At 46.7% G+C, this 21286-nt stretch overlaps 1 protein-coding gene across 5 annotated transcripts in view; it reads right to left on the bottom strand.

Annotated features, from left to right (window-relative positions):
• Positions 1 to 21286, bottom strand: part of Dpp6 (dipeptidyl peptidase like 6) — an 859276-nt gene that overhangs the window by 16533 nt on the left and 821457 nt on the right. For all 5 annotated transcript variants that reach the window (XM_076913275.1, XM_034518902.2, XM_034518899.2 and 2 more), the window contains exons 17-18: positions 13586 to 13633; positions 2551 to 2649 (exon numbers count right to left, since the gene is read on the bottom strand). In XM_076913275.1, coding sequence (XP_076769390.1) covers positions 2551 to 2649; positions 13586 to 13633 — 147 coding nt within the window. The remainder of the gene's footprint in view (positions 1 to 2550; positions 2650 to 13585; positions 13634 to 21286) is intronic.

Below are 21286 nucleotides of genomic sequence, written 5' to 3'. Positions count from 1 at the left end.
GAGTAGACTGTGACATTCTCAGGCGACAGTTTCATGTCTTCCCTTGTTCCCTTCCCAGAGCTGTGACAAGAGAAGGTCTCTGGTCTGGGTGGGTTGGAGGGAACTGGACTCACAGCCCAGCCTGTTTCCACATGTGACTGACTCCAGAGATGGATGGAGCTCTCTCCTGGACATCAGGGACAACACAAGCATTTCTGGATGTACTGTGATTGCACATGATTTGATAGGGACCTGGGGTGCCGTGGTGAGGGGTCTGGGGTGGACCACACACGCTGGTGTCTCACTTGGGGTCCTGTGAGAAGGGGAGTCCACAGTGGCCTCCCTAAAGCATGCTTATTCTTGCCTGGATGATGCTCTGATGTCTATGTCAACCCAGAGGCCACTGAAGGGACAGTTTATAACCCATGACTCAGTGCAGGCAGCCCTGCTACACAACTTGGTTCCTTCTCTGTTCTTTGAACAGCCATACCATTTGCTTTCTGTTTTAATGAGTTGACCCACTGTATTCACTGTGTGGTCCCACTGTGCCACTTGGGGTCCTTGCTTCCTGCTCCTGGGAGAGTACAGCCTGCAGGTGGCTGCATCATCTCTAGGCTGTAGGGCAGAAGGGCATATATGTACATATATACAAATATACATATATACATATATACACATACACACATACACACATATACACATATATACAAATATACATATATACATATATACATATATACACACATACACACATATACACATATACACATATATACATATACACATATACACATATACATATACACACATACACACATACACACATATACACATACATACATATACACATATACACATATACATACATATATACATGCATATACACATACACACATACACACATACACACATACACACATACACATATACATATATACATACATGCATACATATATACATACACACATATACACATACACATATACATATATACACACATACACACATACACACATACACACATATACACATATACACATACACACATACACATATATACATATACACATATACACATATACATACATATATACATACATATATACATGCATATACACATACACACATACACACATATATACATACACACATACACACATACACACATACACATATACACATATACATATATACATACATGCATACATATATACATTCACACATATACACATACACATATACATATACATATATACACACATACACACACATACACACATATACACATATACACATACACACATACACACATACACATATATACACATACACACATACACATATATACATATACACATATACACATATACATACATATATACATACATATATACATATACACATATACACATACACACATGCACACATACACATATACATACACATACCTATATATATGCCAATGGTCCAGTGCCATTGACTCTACCAACACACCAGAGCAGATACAGGAATCTTGAGGATGGCCTTGGAAAGTACCCACAAAGCATACAGCTCCACCTGCCCCTCCAGTGAGTCTTGTCTGCTCTCCCTAAGCCTGGCCACCCTTGCCTCTCGAGACTAAGCTTTTCCAGTGACTATGTATCAGACAGAATCCTCCCTTGAATTGAGGCCATGACTGCAGAGATGATGGCAAGAGGGATATGAATAAAGGACTTTGAGTACCTTTGAGCTCTGGGGGTCTAAGCAACTAAGCAGGCTGTGCTCATTTGCTAGAGAACCTAGAAAGGGGAGGAAAGGGGAGGAAAGGGGAGGAAAGGGGAGGAAAGGGGAGGAAAGGGGAGGAAAGGGGAGGAAAGGGGAGGAAAGGGGAGGAAAGGGGAGGAAAGGGGAGGAAAGGGGAGGAAAGGGGAGGAAAGGGGAGGAAAGGGGAGGAAAGGGGAGGAAAGGGGAGGAAAGGGGAGGAAAGGGGAGGAAAGGGGAGGAAAGGGGAGGAAAGGGGAGGAAAGGGGATGAGGCTTATTGGACACTGCGGCTTTCTCTAGGGTTAAGGACGATTCCAGGGTCAGCCAGGGTGAGCTGGGAAGCACATGAGGATTTGGTAACTTCCCAGCTGCTGCTTGCTGATTCCAGCAAACAGGCTGGATCGTATAGTCTAGTGCTGAGGCAGCAGTCGTGAACTGAGGCAGTGTGTGAAGGAAGAGAGGTGGGAGGAGGGCAGTGTCAGGGATGCCTCGTCCCTACACAGTGCCGACACCCTCAGGACGCATTTCTCCAATTGCAAGGCCACTTCCCATCATCCCACAGCCAGCATGGAGGTAGGACACTGAGCAAGGAAGACAGCATAGTTCAGAGGACAGAGGTGTTTTCCCATATGATCGTATGAGATCAGAGAGGTTCTGTCCTGCCCTCTTCAGGAGAGAAATCATGAACTCTGTGGTTTTTGCTGTCCCCAGATCATCTTGAGGTTGGGCACAGTGAGCTGGAGATAGGGTGGTGGCCAGGCTGGGAGGCACCTGGTAGAGCTGGAACCTCCAAGGTTGACCTTTCAAAGGGCAGAAAAGCCATACTTACTGTAATCTTCTACTTCGATTTTCCGGTATTCAATCTTAGGCATCTGCCGATCGTTGATAGCCTTCTGCACTTGCTCGTTCACTTCCAAGTCAAACATTCCTAGAAGTGAGGAAAGAACACATTGGATTCTGGGGCCTAGATGGGTGGGTGGGGGGTTCTCACAAGCCTCCTACACTGCTTCATACAAGCAGCCTGTGGGTTGCTTGCTGCTGTATTGAGTGAGAAGATGAGATATCAGATAACTCATTCAAGACCTGGAGTCCTAGTATCAAATCAGGATCCTGGGCAGATCAGAGATCTCTGTTCTCCATCTGCCTACCTCGATACCATACACATCTGCTTTCAGTGTGGCCTTGGTGTGATCCATTGTAAGTCTACTGAGTTCAAGAAAAGCAATACCACTTATCCATGGGGGAAAATAGCCACAATGACCAGGCAATGTCAGCAGAGAAGACGCTGGACTGTTGCCCTTATCAGTCATCCTACCCACCAGATTTCTTGTTTTAACCTGTAAGGTATCCAGTCCTTAGAGACTTGGGGTTGGTGACCACAGTCACAGATAGCAATGTCCCAAGAGCAACGTTTTGCGACTCGAGGGCCTACCCTTCCTCATGCAGGTGCTTAGGTGACTCTATTGTGGCTTATCCGCAGGGCTCTTCATTTTCAGGTTACAACACACAAACACCGCGTTAGAGATTTCTTCAGCTGGAAGTGAGGATGCCCGCTTTGCTCGCCTGCTGAAATGTCTGTGTGACCCTATTCCAGCAGCATCCCATATGTAATAAGCCCACAGGACTTCCTTTTCTTTTCTTTCTTTAAGTTTACATGTAGGGTTGGCTTGTGGCTCAATGCAAAAGGGAACTGTTTTCAAGGGACTCCGCCTTTAGCTTGTCCAGTTTCCTGGAAGGCTAGGATTGGAAAATGTTTTAAAGCCATAGCCCCATGAAGAACAGCCCATGTCTTTCATGAGCCCTTGAAAACAAAACCTCCCCCCAGTCATGTTTCTTGAGGGCATCAGACGTTAACCCATTGCTGCCGTGGGTAACACACAGCATTGTGTGACTCCAGGATCTCCACCATCCACCACTGGGAGCAGGGATGGTGTCCTTTTGGAAGGGTGGGGCAGGGGGTAGTTCCTGTGCCTGTGGTGAGCGGATAAGCAGCTGGAAATGATTGGCAAGCTGCCAACACACACTGCCACGCCCCCAGTTCTCTGTGTGGTCTTTTGCTATCCTTCCAAGACAGTCACAAATGAAACAGGACCAAGAGCTCACTCCAGGGGTTTTACGAATCCAGTGCTCTGTGAGGTGTCAGAGCTCAGGCTGCCTGAGGAAACCTAAGGATGACTGTTAACCATTCCCTGCTCCATGCGTGAGTTCAACAACACAATGGGAAACGAAGTCCAGCAAACTGATCGTAGAGTCTATGACACTTGAAAGACTAATTACATACAGAAGTTATGTTCAGTGAAAGCTTAGGATTCTGACCTGGTTCACTGATAGTCCCAGACCCAAGCTTAGAGTAAGAATCAAGACTTAAGATGTTATCTCAAAGCTTCAGCTCATGGAGGTCCCATATAACGCTCGTGCTGGCTGGGTTTGTGGTAACTTGATACAAGCTAAAGTCATCTTGGTTCAGGGAGCCTCAGTGGAGAGAATGCCTTCATAAAATAGGCCTGTAGACAGGTCCGTAGTGCATTCTCTTGATTGATCACTGATGTGGGAGGGCCCAACTCCTTGTGGGTGGTACAATCCCTGGGCTAGTGGTCCTGGATTCTGTAGAAAGCAAGCTGAGCACTCCATGAGGAGCAAGCTAGTAAACAGCACCCCCCAGCCCCCCATGGCCTCTGCTCAGTCTTTCCCTCCCACCTCCTGCCTGGAGTAACCTAGATGGGCTGTAAGATGAAGTAAACCCTTCCCTCCTCAAGTTGCTTTTGGTCATGGTGTTTCATCACAGCAATAGACAACCTGGGGAGAACCTTCCATGGTTACCACTCTGCCTGAGTGTGTGAATCGATCTAGGTGTGGCATGGGGAAGGGACCTGGGGTGTGCAGGGAGTGGGAGTGACGTGGCTGCAAATGTGGGAGCTCACGGGTATCAGCACAATCAGCAAAAATGAGTACACCCATCTCACCCAGCTCATGCCGCCAGAAATTCATCTGTTCGAGCAAGTAGGTACCAGGTCCTACCCGGAGCCTCTCACAATTGGCTCAACTCTCCTTAAATGTAATTCACACGATCTGTCTCTAAATGTCACTCGGCACACTTACACGCTGTTCTGGAGGGAGAGGTTCAGACTTGGGTCACAAATATGTGTGGCTGCCCACTCAGCTAGGCTTTCCTAGAGCGAGTGCAGAGATAGCCAAATACCCATCACCCACGTCCAGCCCTGTCAGTTCTGGCCTTGTGTGGGGCCTAGCAAGTTCTAATCTCGGTGACTATTCAGGCCGCCTTTGAATAGCTTGCTCGTCTCTATTGAAATCCCGCCTTCTGCAGAAGAGCACCAAAGCAACAGACTATTAAATTTAGTTAAATATTAGATTTCTCATTTAATGATTGCCCACACAGCCGGGTTTATCAGCAGAGAACTGGCGGTCTCACGGGGGAGGTGAGTTAAGCTCCTTTATTTGTTCCCCTAATTGCATTCAAAGAGGGCAGGAGCTCAGAGGAGATACAAGAAAAGATCGGTGCGTTCCCCGAGGACTCTGCTTTTGACTTCGTGGCAGCAGGGACCTCCAGGCTGCAGCACACACATGGCCACTCCTTAATTAAATGTGAGCCCCTCTAATATTTGGTGGAATTAGCTATTATCAGATCTGGACACAGTGAGCCCACAGAGACAAACGCCTACTCAGGAAGCCACTCCCCTGGCTGTGTGGCCCACGGGCTGTTCCCACATGGCCCTGGCTTGGAGCAATCACTGCTCTGCCAAGTCATCGGAAACTAGTGATCAAATTGCAATGGAAATCACAAGCAACCGATCTAGAGGGGAAAGGGCTACCTGGCCCTCAGGTTCAGGTCTCTTTTCTGTAGACTTTGACTCTCCAGGCTGTGTGAACAGATGTGCACACTGCTTCTCCTGCAGCTCTGTGCTGCGTGGGCATCTGATGGTCAGGCAGTCCTGTCCCCCAATCTCCACTGGCTTTTTTCTTTTGCTTCCTCATGCATTATTCTTCCTTGTCCTTGCTCTTTGTGGTGGAGTGTATCCATCAAACCTGGGGCTACATCCCTCAGCTAACTCGAAGAACAGACCCAGAAGTATAAACAACTCAGTCCACCTCAGACCTCTCTTCACTCCAAGCCCTGTTTGCTTGTTACATTCAGCTTGACAGTTTGTATTGCGGAGTGGTTGTTCTTTGGGCCATATCTCCTTTCCTTGATTCTCTGGCTAGATGCCGAGCATCTAGAAGGTAGGGTCAGATAAGTGCTCTCTTATTTCTAGACTCCAGCCTCAATGCTGGGTATCATACTGAGGGCTGCTGTGTGTGTCCAACAACTAGGGGGACTGTGTTCATGGAGGGCGATACTGTGTTTGGCACCCTGGTCAGCTGCTGGTGCTCCAGTGCCCCCTGAGAGTTGTTTGCAGGGAGTGAGGTCTCTAGGTCTCTCCTGGTCCTCTCTGCAGGCATCCCTGAGGGTGTGGACACTATGCACCTGGCTTATTCTACACTTGACATTTATGTGCCAATTTGTCTAAGATTCTATGCTAAGACCTTAAACAAAGCTGGCCATTGACCCTTCCCAGAAGGGTGCTGTGTGCATCTCTGGGGTTCAGAAGACTTTTCACAACCAACAGAAGGTTTTGTGGAATTGATTTGGAAGTCTCTGCCCAGTGTGTGTGTTCCCACATCCTTTCCCTCAAGGCCTCACACACAGGGTAACAGACTTCTGAGTGACTTATCTATTCCTGGCCCCTTGCCAGCAGTTGGGCTCCACACTGAGGACTTGGGGCCACCGAGTCTGGGTTGATCTAGACAACTCATGATGATGGGCAAGGACTCTCTGCCAACACAGGAAGTGCCACCAACCAAACAGTCAAGGGATCTGACTAAGCTTGAAATGCATACACCTCTAATTGTCATCCTTGGATAACAGTTGTCATTTCTTTTGGGTATATAACCTGGAAGGAGTTTAAAAAAAATAGAGGGGACTGGAGAGGTGGCTCAGAGGTTAAGGGCAGCAACTGTTCTTCTAGAGGATTCTCAGTACCCACACAGGGCGCACAGATGTAACTCCTGTACCAGGGGATCCAATGCCCTCTTCTGGCCTCTGAAGGCACAGAGCTTCCAAGTGAGGTGCAGATTCATATGCAGAATAAACACACACTACAGAAAATGGAGTTAAAATAAGTAGTGAAGTTATTATAAGTCTTCTCATCTGTCTATTCCAATGTTTTTGGAATATCCTCAAAAGGGGGAGGGCAGTTACCACAGAAGCAGGAGAATGTGCGCTCGCTCTCACAGCTGTTCTGGGATTAGGAAGAGATGCCTATTCAGACACCACAGCTGTATCACTGGGGGTCACTCCTGTTATACCGAATGGCAGTAGCATAGGTATCATGTTATAGCTGCTCTGTGTGTCCATGTGACAGTTCAGAGTGACCTTATAGTCACAGAAACTGTAAAAACATTTAGATGATTTCATGCCTGTAGGACATCGGCACAGAGTGTGCTGGGGATGAGAGGGGGCGGGGGAAATGCTAGCATCAGTTTAAACAGTAAAAGGAAAGATGCAAAAATTTGACTGTTAAAGAAGAAATGTCTTAAAACCGTTGAAAGATTTGAAGGCAGGAGCAAACTCAGATTCCACAGGATCGTGTCAAGACTCTGTCCCAGTGAAAACATTGTTGGCCCAGTTTTTCTTTTTCTTTTCTATTTGGTGCCTAGGTTGGACCCCAGGGCTGTGTGAACGGTAGCTAGGCAAGTTCTCTCCCACTGAAGCACACCCCAGCCCCATGCAGTTCTTTCTTCAGGAAAAGCAGTGGTTCTCAACCTGTGGGTGGAACCACCCTTCACAGGAGTCACATATCAGATATCCTGCATATCAGACATTTATAATACAATTCATAACAGTAGAAAATTACAGTTATAAAGTAGCGATAAAAATAATTTTTAAAGGGTCATAACATTAAGAAGGTTGAGAACCACTGCTCTAACAAATGATTTGTGGACTGTTGGCTTGGTTTATATCTAATGGGATCTGTCTAGATAAGTAGTCTTGGCTGGCCTGGAACTCACTACGTAGACCACATTGGCCTAAACTCAAAGAACTCCACAGGCCTCTGTCCTTGACTCCAGGCCTGAGATTAAAGGTGTATACCATCACACCTGGCTGCCTTTTTTTTCCTCCTGACCACCAAAGTGGTCCTTAAATATCTGAAAACTGTAGTTTTAGATATAAACTTGCTCTGTGTGCTGTAAGATCTGGGGTTGAATCAGGTACCAGGATATGAAAATGATGCCTGCCTCTGTGTTTGTGCATTGTACACAGGTCCTATTATCAGAGATGTTCTCCATGGCGGTGGCTGGGCAGGTTGTCTCAACTGAGACTGGCTAAACTACCTGAGAGCAGAACTTTGCCCTGTAAGCACAGCCTGGAAGTCTCTGGCACTATCTTGGGACAGGTACCACAACAGATGAGTGTCCACTTGGCTTGTCACTTCTGTGCCAGAGGAGATCCACTGTAGGGCCTCACCCTGCTCTGCTGGGGCCAGAGAAGAGCCAGGTTTTTGAGGGCCAAGAGCTATAGAAAATCTGTAAGCCCCTATTCCATGGTCGCATGGACTTTTGGGGCAAGGTGGTTCTGTTTCCTTTTTTAGGGATGGGGTCTTGGGTAGCTCAGGCTAGCCTCAACTTGCTATAAACCTGAAAATGACCTTGAACTTTTGATCTTTCCACCTCTACCCCCTTACCCCGAGTGCTAGGATTTCAAGTAGGATACCATGCTGGCTGGTGCTAGGGAGCAAACCCAGGGTTCTATGCATGATAGGCAAGCGCAACTGAGCTATATCCCCAGCTCACAAGGTGACTCTCAAACCCCTTCTCTCCCTCCCTGTCCTCCCCCCTTTACAAGCAGTGACCCTGGGCCCTCTTTACCAATGAGGCTTTTCTCTCCCTACTGCCCACTGATACCAGCAGTCTCCTAGGAGAGGTTCTGACAAGTGACCGCAGGTCTTGCACAGAGCCCCTTTAAAACTGTATTTTACCTTCTTGAGTGATTTGTGCCTAGTGGGTGGTACTCAGTACTGGGTAGGGAAAGTGGGTATGCTTACAGGGACAGAGACAACTGCCAGATAACAACTGGGATGGATCTGACCTTTACTAAAAAACAACTGTCAGGGCTGGGATTATCAGACATTTTTTTAAAAAGTATGTGCAACAAATAAATACTGCAACAAATATCCCCCAATCAACCAACCAACCCCCAAATAGACTGCATCAAACATGGGGAAGGGGGAAAGCTGTCTTCTGTGGGATTGAGATGTGGAAACTGGGAAGCCTGACTGGACTTCAGGGATCCTGAACTGGCTTTTAGGACAGGTAGGCAGGAGGAGGTGTCCACACACATGGCTCATGTGAAGTCCCCAACCTGTTCATCTTCACACCTGCGAGGCACGTGGCAAAAGCCTATAAACACCCCGACTTCCCTTTAATGAGAGAGACAATAAACGAGACTAGAGACTTGATCAGAACCTCTGTCTTGTCTCCATTCTTTGTGTCTCTGCCCCTTTATCCCCACTCTCTCTCTTGCTAGACCCTGACCCGCAGACCGAAGCGGCAGAGCATCCGGACAGACAGATGTAGCTCTGCTGCTGTCTTCTCCATCTCTACATGGTGAGAAGCCTCAGACATATGAGGAGCCTTTGGTACCCACAATAATGACATTCTTAAGGAAACAGCTTTTAAATTATTCAGCGTCACATCTATGAACACCCCACAGGCTCTGGCTGGAGATGTGATTTTCTAAAGGGGAAAAAAGTCGAGTATCCCCAGGGGCAGGGAGGCTGGGGATGATGCCAGGGAGGACCAAGCTCTCTGTTAGCAGCAATTCCAACTTTACTAACAGGGCTGGGTTAAAACAGAATGATAAGCCCTACTGTCGTCCAATCATAGACCTCCTGACGGGCCAACCCCTTTACTGTGCTCCTGACACACAGGCTGCTCAAGGCAAGGCAACATGCAGTTTCCCCAGAACTAACTGTCCTTGAGCTTGATGGTCTGCACACTGCCCCTCTGAATGCACTGGGCTGAGATTTTCCTCAGAGAAGCCCAAGGGCTACTCAGAGGAGCTCTCCCAACAGGGAAGGAGCCCAGCGGGCTTTGTACTCCCCAGCCTAGCAGTAGAAGATGCCACAGACTCAAGAGTTTCCTCAGCTGATTGCATGCAGAGAGGTCGGAAGAGGTGTCTCAGAAGCTACTGTTTCCTCAGTGATGATGCTCGGAGGTCCTGGCAGCTAAGCAGACAGCAGCTATGGGCTGAGACCTGCTCACTGGAGTGTAGGGCAGGTACAAGGGAGCTTCAGATTTCTTGTTCTTTTAGATTTTAGAGTCTCTGCATGTTCCAAAGCGTATCTGGGCATTGAGACGCAAGTCTGAACACTAGAATGCCTTTTGTTTCATGGACACGGTGACTACTTGGCCTGAAGGCAATTTCAGATGGTATTACCCATCAGTGGCCCTGTACTGACTGCAGCTGATCACGTGCCAACATGTTTATATTCAAGAAGTCCGGATTTTGGAGTGTTCAGATTTTAGATTTTTGGGTTGGAGACACTTTCTCAGCCTGTAACGGAAAATGTATTTTGAGGAGTCATGCTAATTTGACTGGAAATGCAGCCTGCCGCTAGGGCACTTGGGAAATTCACCCAAGGTTCATGCCTCCATTCTCTTAAGCTATGCTGAGAAATCCACAAATGCACGCAGTATTCCTGGCATGCCTGTAACCCCCTCCTCAGTGAAATGGAGCAGACCCTGCCTGTCTTATTGCCCTCATGGAGGGAGGAAAGAGACCCTGTGAGGAGCACCAGATAGTGTTTGTTATCCACCAGTTGGCATTTTAGGATTTTTTTTGGACAGGGTCTTGTAATAAAGCAAAGGTTGGATTTAAACTTGTTTTTTTTTTTTAAAAAAAATACTTATTTATTTTTATTTTATGTGTATGAGGTTTTGCCTGCATGTATGCCTGTGCACCACATGTGTGCAATGCCCATGGTGGCCAGAAGAGGGCGCTGGATCTCGTGAAAATGGAGTTAGAGATGGTTGTGTGCTACAGTATACCAGAGCACCTCCTGACAGGGTTCCAGCCAGCGTAACTGTCACAGGCTGGTGACATCCCATGTGTTCTGCCCATACACTCTCTTTCCTGGACTCCTGTAGGACTCCTGTATGGTGAAGATTATGTGGGTTTCATATCCAAGGGCATCCAACAGTGTGGGAACTGGGCTACACAGGTCACTAGGGTGGACTCTAATTCAATACAACTGTGTCCTCACACTAAGGGGGAAATAGACACAGACAATGGATGCCACACACAGGTGGAAGTGGGCATCTCAGGTAACTAGTGCCATGGCTCAGCCAGGAAGGAGGCATGGGCGAGGCTGTACAGCCACAGGACTCAGCCCATTCAGTTCTCCGCAGAACATCAGGTTGTAAGAAGGGAGAACACCTCATAGAGTATCACGGAGTTGGCCACAAACTCTTACATATCAGTAAATACTTAGTACAAACAGCAGTGCTTCCTCCCCCTCTTCCTTTTCCCCTCCTCCCCCTCCCCCTTTTCCTCCCCTTCCTCATTCTCTTCTTCCTTTTCCTCTCCCCCCTCCTCTTCCTTTTCCCCTTCTCCTCCTCCTCTTCCTCTCCCCCTCTTCATCCTCTTCTTTTCTAGACAAGGTTTCTTGTGTATTTCTGGCTGTCCTAGAACTCTCTCTATGTAGACCAGGCCTGCCTCTGCCTCCTGAATGCTAGGATTAAAGATGGGCAACACCACGCTTGGCTACAAGCAGGGCTTTTTGTTTTGTTGTTGTTGTTGTTGTTGGAGGCAGGGCAAGGTCTTTTTATTATGTAGGTCTGGATGTTCTGGAACTCTAATGTAGATTAGGATGTGCTTGAACTCACAGAGATCCACCCGCCTGCACCAGCATGCCCAGCTCGAGCACATGCTTTCTTAAGGGAGGCAATTCAGAGGCTGTGCAGCAGCCTGACTTAAGTGAAGGCATCAGGAGCCACTTCTTATGCTGTTGAAGACTGCAGAGGCCACTTGGGTTGGAAGCTGTAGCTCAATCCTATAGCCAGGTTTCTGCCCTACCGTGCCCACTAGGGTGGACAGCATTCTGGCAGATGGTGACATCAAGCAGTTACACCAGAATCTTTCAGGGGACGTGTACTGAAACTCCAGATCTTCAAACCTCCCAGTCTCTTAGAACAGCCCCCAGGCAAGGCTGGAGCTTACCCAGCCTCCTACCCTTCCTTCCTCCCTCCCTCCTCCCTCCTTTCCTTTCTCCCCCCACCGCCATCCCTCCTTTCCTCTCTTTGAGACAGGGTCTCATGGAGTTCAGGCTGGCCTCAACTCCCTGCCCTCGAGTTTGCTGTGTAGCCAAGGATAACTTTCAACGGTTGCTCCTCCTGTCTACTCCCTAGTGTGTGAATGACAAGTGTGTGTTGCTGTGCACAGCTTAGGTGGTGCTGGGGACTGAACCCACAGCTTTGTGAATACTGGGAGAGCATTCTATCAACCGAGCCGACTCCAGTCCCAACTTCCTTCTCATTTAAGGAGTCTTATCACCTGTTTACTTCTGGATTTATTGCTCATGCTAAAATTCTGAATCTTTAAACACATCCCAGCCTGGCAGACTGCTCCTGTGGTTTGATGTGTTGTCTCTTTAACCGCAGCTGCTTCATCCAGCTTCAAGTGTTTGAACCTGAAGCAGTGTGTATGTTTGATTCTCCTCCAGGGCAGGATATAGTACTGAGGTATCTTGGTGGGAAGGGTAGTGGCAGAGGAGAGATGGGGCCTTTGGGGACAGGAGGAAGGAGGAGCCAAGGACGAGTGCAGTCCCTTTCCTTCTCAGCTTTATCATCCACCACATCTAGGATTCTGATTTCTCAAACACACAGTGCATGTGGCAGCCTCCACCTGTCGCTGTGGTGAAAACCTACAAGCTCATTCAGGGGCTGACGATCCTGAAAGCCCTGTGCTTTGGAAGACCCACTCGGCTCAGATTCCTCCACGTCCTTTCTACCTGGGACTTGACCTTGGCCCCTGGCCAGTCTTTGGCTTGTATTGTGTCGTCTCAGGGAGCCTCCTGCTGGGTCAGTTTAGTAAGAATCTTCTGATTGCCCTGGCCTGTCTGACCGCATCCTTAGCTTGACCACAGCAAGAACAAGGGCCACCAGCAAGGGCTCCGGCCACTGTCTGCTCTCAGTGATCTCCCAGCTACTCTGTGCCCTGGCTGTGTTTGGAGTTGAGCTTCATCTCTCTCTTGGGTCATAGGCACAGCCATGGCCCTTCCTCAGGGCTCCCCAAGGTCCTAACAATCCTCAGGTAACTCTTATTACTTTGGCTGTGAGCCTTACCCTTTAATGGCTCAGCCATCTCTCTATCCCACGTAACCCTGTCTGAACCACCCTGTAGTGTGATTCATCCACATCATGGACATGACTCTCTGACCTGCAGGCAGGTAAACGTCTGAGTACCTATGGAGCCTTGTTCTCAGAGCAAGCCTTAGAGGAGGCAAGACTAAGCCTCCTCCTCCTGACCGACGTTCAAATCCAGCAGGTCATGGGCTACACCCAGAAGATTTCAGCCATGATCTGGGTACCCAGGGAATGGCCACCCAGCCTCAGCACCCACAGGCTGTTCTGGATCCTAGACATTTTCACAGACCCAGAGCTTCAGCTGGGTCACACTGGTCCTCATGACCATTTTCTTTAGCCAGTACAGGCTCCGAGAGGGGCCCGAGTGGGGTGGGGTAGACTGTCTCTTGAACCTTGGCTCTCACTCCTGAAGTTCAGAAAGATTTAAGAGGAACAACACTTACTTCTCTTATCCGTGGTGTTGTGTACAGTAACAGTGGGCACGCCAGGGCCTGGGTCCGAAGAGCAGAGAGGCCACAGGAGAAAAAACAAAAACAAGGTCATTAGTTTCGAATAAAGAAAGAAACTAAGCGTTCCTTATGACATGAGATCTGTCTGGGGCCTGAGGCTAATGCAGCCAGAAGAGACATGGCTCTCCAACACCACAACCAGGTTCATTACCAGGCTCCTTGTTGATGGCACACATGGTGGTTGACGGGTGTGGGAGATGTTTTTGCTACACAAAAATGAGGAACAGAGTTTGGATCCCTAGAGCCCAGTTGATGGCCCAGTGGGCTTGGTATTCTGCAGCGATTCCAGCCTCAGATGACAGACACGGAGAATCCCCAGAACAAGTTCACTGAGGAGATCAGCAATACCACACACTCTGGCTGTGAGTGAGAGTCTCTGCCTCAATGAAGGAGGAAAAACAATTGAGGGTGACTCCTGAAACCAACCCCAGGCCCCTAAATGCATGTGTACACACACTCAAATACACATACATATGTGAATGTGCACATGCATGTAAAAATAGAAAATGAAAAAGAATTGTTTTTATGATGGTGTCCTCTGCAGGGTATACAGTCCATACTTTGCATGTTAGCATCTGAATCAAGTCCTGGTTACGCCATCATTCTGTTTGCGTCTTTGATTCTTTGAATAAGACACCAAGAACCTGGAAACACTTGATTCCGACAGACTCCACAGATCACTCTTGTGCCCTCTTCCAAATCCCCACATGGTGTGAGCCACCATTTTGCGAAGTATTGAATTTGGGTTAAAGGCCTGTAACCTTGTTTCCATGACTTAGCTGAAAGTCCTGCAATGCCTTCCTGGAATCAGTATACATTACTCAAGTCTCAATCTTGAAAAGCTGGTCACCAGACAGCTGGAAGGAAGCCACCATAGTCTCTGACTAGTTAGTCAAACTTTTTTGTACACACTCCGGTACGTGGGGAATGGTTTTTGAATGTGTGAATCTGTTCACGAAGCCCCTTCTACTGCAAGCCGCTCAGCTCCAGGGATATTCAGGGAACAGGAGTTAGGAGAAGCTCCCAGGACAACAGCTAGCTCAGCCACCCAACGGTTCACTGTTCTGTTGCCTGCTTTTACTGCAGGGCCCAGGAAAAAGGCTTTCTCAATTATTTTTGTTAGGCGAATGCATTTTTAGCTGGTAGTCTGGGGACCTTTCCCAACACCCTCTTACCTCCGCTCTTCTCTGAATTTGTGCCTGCTGCAGTGGGGAGCCTGAGCTGTCCCCAGGGGTTGGCTGCTCTCCCTGGCCCCAGGTATCAGCATGGCTGGTCTTTTTCTTCTCTGGTGGAAAACCTCCAACTACCTAGTCTGAAAGCGCACCCACCCATGACTATAAGGCTGGTCACTCACTCACTCACTCACTCACTTCCTCTTACATGGTACCATGGTACAGGCTGTGATGTCATGGCCGTGGGCATTACTGGCATGCTAGTTCTCATCCCTTATTTGTAGCACTAGGACATAGCTCAACGGTGGGCAAGGGCTTGTCTCATACAGTGCCGTCATTTTCTGCCTCTAGAAACATCTGCAGAGCATTGTGGAGTGACAGGGAGCACTGGTGTGGAGCACTAAGCGGGGAGGTGCCAATGCCTTTTGGACTGGGGGCAGGGATTAAGTAGTGATCAAAAGAGAAAAGGCAAGCATGAGGCAAGGGGTCAGAGAGACATGGAGGATAGCATGGCCAGGGTGGTGGCCTGTAGTGTGTAGCTTTAAAAAACGAACCACTCTAAATTTGGCTAGGCACTGGCATCAATGGTCTCGCCCACCCCCATGGCCAGCCCCAATTGGCTGTCTTTGGAGCTGTCACTTGCACTTCTCAGGCCATCCACCCACTGTGGCTGGCCTGCAGAAAGCCAACTACTACTTGCTCAGATACATCCCCTTAGCCCCATAAAATGATAACACTAGAGACTTAGAATATACCAGCCAGATTTATAATGGTAAATCTCCAACCCCCAAATGCCTGTGCAAAGAACACAAAATTCAACTGATATGAATACAAGCTGCACGATTAGACTGAGAAAATGTACTTACACTATCTCCTTCCTCTCCTCATCTCTCCTCATCTCTCCTCCTCCTCCCTCTCCTTCCCTCTCTAAAACTTCCAGTTCCACCTTTCCTTTCCACTGCCCAATCACATGCTTTAGCCTTTATTTTACCAGTTAAAAATGGGAAGAAGGTTCACATGAAGTCACCTGAGTACTTGATCTTGTCCAGGGCAGCTCCTCTGGGGGATGTGGAATTAGCATCAAATACAAATAGCACCAGGGCAATCCACAACTGAGCCCTGAGCCTGTCTGAGTCTCAGAGGTTCTCTCTCTCTCTCTCTCTCTCTCTCTCTCTCTCTCTCTCTCTCTCTCTGTGTGTGTGTGTATGTGTGTGTGTGTATGTGTGTGTGTGTGTGACATCAATGTTGTAGGATGCATATTTAGGAACAACAATGCTGGGGTTTTGGATTTACAGGATCACTGTCAAAACTCTCTGCCTACTTCCAGGGTTTATGTGACATGAGGGCCAGGGATCTGCCCATGGGTCCTAGTGTGGCTTAGAGACCTCATGTAAGATGTGGAGAGTTGACTGTCCAGTCTGGGCCCAAGAAGCATGCTGAAGAGACGGCTCAGTTGTTAATAGTGTATATTACTCTTGCTTTGAGTGGTCTGAATTTGGTGCCCAGTACCCAAGGTGGGTAGCTCACACTGGCTCATCACTCTAGCTCCAGGGGGATCTGATGCCTATGGCCTCCGAGAAATCTGTACTCATGTGTGCATACCCCCACACAGACACACACATGCGCATAGTCAAAGATTAAAACAATCTAGGAGGTGTGAGGGGGCTGTGTGAGGGATGTCTTAGAAAAGTAGGAGGTGGAGTTGGGGGTTGATATGTTTATAAGACTTGTTGCAAATACATTTAAAATTGTCAAAGAATAAATACAATTTAGATTTTGCACATGATTAAAATGGGTAATGTTTGTCTTTCTGGTTCTGGCTTATAATGCTTAACACGATCTCAGGTCTTCTATTTTTGTGAAAGGGATAGTCTCCCCTTCTTGATGTCTGTCTCATATGTATGCTACATTCTCTTTATCCATCACCAGTGGGCGCCTTGGCTGGCGTGTAGACTCAGTCACTGTGGACAAAGCTGTGCCAAAGCTGGAGGATTCTGACTTTGAGTCCTTCTTCTAGGACCAGCACAGCTGATTACAGGCCTGGAACCTCCAGACCAGTTTCCACAGTGGCTGTTTTATAAGTCTTAGGAAACTTTTCTACCTCACTCCTGTGCTATGCCCCTTCCTGATCCATTCAGAGACAGACTGGTCAGAAAAAAAAAAAAAAAAAAAAAAAAAAAAAAAAAAAAAAAAAAAGGCATCTTGGTTACCTGTGAATCTGAGAAACAATGACAACTTTTTCACTGTAAATACATATGGCCCTATGGTACTGACAAAAATTATTTGCTGTTTGCCTAAAAGTCACATGTGGCTAGGCAGCCAGTGTTTTTATTCACTCACTCTGGCATCCCCTTCCTAAAAGGGAGAAGCCACTGGAACATGTGTCCGTGCACCCTGACAGGTAGGTAAGCACCGGCTGCGAGGCTAGACTACTGAGGCACACTATGTGCTTCTATTCTGAGATCCCTTCCTGCAGAGCCCACGCGGAGAACAAGGCAGTCGAGAGAGATAAGGACCTGTCATCTGTTTGCCTTGCACACTTCACAGGGAAAACATTTGCAAACACAGCACGCCCCACACTCTTATTAATAATGAAAACAATTATTATTTATTCAGTGCCTACTATGTAAGCGGCACCCTGGTAACTCTTTTCTGTGAATAATTTCAAGTCCAATCTTCACAGCACTTCAGACAGTTCACAGACAGAACAGAGGTAGAGCAAGCTTTAAGTCTTTTGTCTCATTCATGCAGCGAGAAAATCACAGAGATTGGACAAGGCATCATTTTCTAAAATGGTGACTTAATACATGTCTCTAAACAGAAATTTAAATAGTAAAGAGGGGGACTACGTGGCAGCTGAAGGACCCCTTCATCCCTCCCCCAGAAATAGCCGAGAACCTTCTAAAATACCCTAGTGTATATCTGTCACATTTATATGTAAATATCACATTTACATATAAACATAAAAAGTTGCAAATAAAAAAAAATCACATGCAAAACTCATGCATAAACAGACTCAAACTCTTCACAACTGTACAAACTTCTCTATTGTTAGAGCAGCCATTCGACACGAAGCTACAGAGCTTCACATTGGATTTTACACTTTCACTATCAAATATGTTTTATGCAATTATCCACCACCAAACACGAAAAATCCATGACAGACCTGGAAGTAGACAGACTTTATATTTTCTTTCATAACTATGTTATAAAATATTAAAATATTTTGAACAAAAATATTTTTTGAACAAAAATATTTTTTTGAACAAAAATATTTTAAAAGATTTATTATACATATTTTCGAGATCAGGTCTCACTATAGAGTTAGCCCTGGCTGTCCTGGAAATAGCTTTGTAGGCCAGGCTGGCTGGCCTTGAAATCACAAAGATTCTCCTGCGTCTGCCTCCTGAGTGCCGAGATTAAAGGTATGGGGCATCACACTTGGTTTATTATATATGTTTATATATATGCATATGTTATGTATATATATTTTTTTTAAGTTAAAATTTTTTCTGTATGTGTATGGATGGATGTTTTGCTTCACCTTTGCACAATGTACGTACAATGACCTCAGAGGCCAGAAGAGGGCTTTGAGTCCTCTGGAACTGGAGTTACAGAGAAATATGAGGCTTCGTGTAGGTGCTGGGAATTGAACCTGGGTCCTCTGGAAGAGCAACCAATGCTCTTAACTGTGGAGCTAACTTTCTAGCCATTATTATTATTGTTATTGTTATTATTATTATTTTGTTGTATTAAGACAGGATCTCTTGAGGTTGTCCTGGCTATCTTTGAACTCACTATGTAGACAAGGCTGGTCTCAGATTTACAGAGATCCTCCTGCCTCTGTCTCCCAAGTGCTAGGATTAATCATGTATTCTACAAATCCCAGCTTTATTTTTTTTAATCATTTTTACTTATAAGTAGATATGTTTGTAGCATATAAACATGAATATAGGTGCGTAGGAAAACCAGATGCATCAGATTCCCTGGAGCTGGAGTTGCAATTGTCACCTGGTGTGGGGGCTGGGAACCAAACTCAGGCCCTCTTGAAGAACTGCAAGTGCTCTTAACCACAGGGCCATCTCTGCAGCTCAAATGTTTTAAATGTACAGATAAAAATAACACAAAATACGGGCATATATGCCTATAGGTGTCACTAAATCTTAATAGCAAACTATTAAGGCTTGTCCTCCTTGCTTAGAAAATTCGACAACAGATGGATTTGGGGTTTCCTGTATATCCTTCTCACTTGGCACTAAACTCTCAGTGGAAAAACACAGGGATGGGCTGGAGAGATGCTCACTGGGTAGTGCTGACTGTGCAAGCCCCAAGGCCTGAGTTTGCATCCCCAAGACCCGCAGAACCTGGTTGTGGTGGCAGTGCCTGCAACCCCAGCACTGAGGACGGTGTGCAGTGACATCCTGGAGACTTGCAGTCTAGCTAATTGGTGAGCTCCAGGTTCTCTGAAGACCTTGTTAGAAAGATTAAGGTAAAAATAATCAAGGAAAATATCTAACACTGACGCCTGACCTTCATTCGATACACAGCATACAGATACTTTAAAAACATTTAAAAAATGACTCTCTAGACATCTGCATAGGATTTCCTTCTTTCCTTCCTTGCTTCCTTGCTTCCTTCCTTCCTTCTTTCTTTTTCTTTCCTTCCCCCTTCCCTAAATATTTTATTTTTATGTGTATATGTGGGGGAGGGGTGCTAGCAGAGACCAGAAGAAGGTATCGAACCCCTGGAGCTGGAGTTACAGGAGGTTCTGGGCTAGAGACATAGGTGCTCAGAACTAAACTCAGGTCCTCTGGAAGGGGAGCTGGTGCTCTTAACTGCTGAGCCATCTCTCTAGTCCTCACGTAAATATTTTTTGAAAGAAGACAGACAGATGGCCGACAAGTATATGAAAAAATACTAAAGAAATCATTGATTGTAGAAATCTAATTAAAACCACAATTAGACACCATCTCACACCTTCTAGATCGGTGCAGTCACAGCGTGATAGCATGCTGTCAAGGATGTGGAGAGTGAGCTCTTACACACAGTGGGCGAGGCTGGAAGTACAGTGACCGTGAAAAACAGCACAAGGGTACATCCGAACTTAACGAGAAAACTTTCAGCTGGCCCAGGTGTCCTACTACTGGGTGTGTACACCAAGGACACAGTCAGAAAGCTGAAAAGAGACTTGCAGCCTTGTGTCATGGAAGCATTGTCCACACAAATCAAGACACCGAAGAAACCAAGTATCCACCACTAAATAATTGAGCAAAGAAAACAGCATAGTCCCACGGGAGCACTGTTTATCCCCTAAAACTCGGGTGATTGATGGTGGCTCGGACTCACCAGGACGACACTATACTCAGTAAAACAAGACAGACACAGGAAGTCGAGCACACGTTCAGGGATGCAAAGGAGGAGAATGTTGGTGAATAGGGGGCTTGGGGAGGGCGGGAGGAAGTGCTGGTCAAAGGATACAAAGTTTCCCCCGGACAGACAAGAGAAATAAACTCAAGTGGTCTGTCCGACAGTGCAGACAGAGGTTTAATAGAAATGTGTTGTATCTCTGAAGATCACTAGGAAAGCTGTGCCCTCTGTGGCGTTATATAGCGCATGTCAGGGTCACATGCCCTGGACTCCTCATGCCTGCTCTTAGTCCCATTTCAACAGCACAGTTGCTAATTTAATGCCACCTCGGAAATTAGCTCTTTGTCCCGTGGCTGTGGGTATTTCTCTCATGTTCTTCACAGGTACTGCCAGCACAGGGGATAGCAAGTACCCAGGCTGAGCTGTAACCTTTCTAAAAAAGTGATATCTACATTGCCCAGACAAAAAGACACACATGCTAAGCCCCACCACCACCCCAGGTGCAGTTCTAGGCCTCCTTCACTTCCCATCCCAGAAGGCCGCTGGGCAATGTGCATGTAAACCTTGCTGAACAAATTAACAGGAATGAATGGTCTGCTAACTACCAACCTGGCCATGACATATCAAGATAGAAACTTTAAATTAGGCTAATGAAAGGTCTCTTGAGACTGTTCTCTGTGCCCTGTTTGTAATAATCTAGGTCACAGCGGTTCTGTACCCCTGAATCTCACTGACTGCCGTCAGTCACTGATATAATTTACAGATCTGAGACCCATGTTATAGTAGGGCCGTTGTCATTATGATTTTAAAACAGCATGCGTCTTCGACTGGTCAAGTGTACTACAAGTAAAACTAAAGTAAGAAGACACAGATGAATTTTAAAGGCCACTCAAAGGACCCTTCTATGTCTATAGATTACAACCTGGTTCTCTCCATCCCCTGTAGAGTCCCGACGCAGATTCAGCACTTTTTAAATTATTTATTTACTTATTTTATGTATGTGGGTACACTGTTGCTGTCTTCAGACACACCAGAAGAGGGCATCAGATGCCATTACAGATGGTTGTGAGCCACCATGTGGTTGCTGGGAACTGAA

This window comes from Arvicanthis niloticus, chromosome 15 (assembly GCF_011762505.2).
Source record: "Arvicanthis niloticus isolate mArvNil1 chromosome 15, mArvNil1.pat.X, whole genome shotgun sequence".
NCBI classification, from domain to species: Eukaryota; Metazoa; Chordata; class Mammalia; order Rodentia; family Muridae; genus Arvicanthis; species Arvicanthis niloticus.
This window is presented reverse-complemented; position numbering and strand designations above follow the sequence as displayed.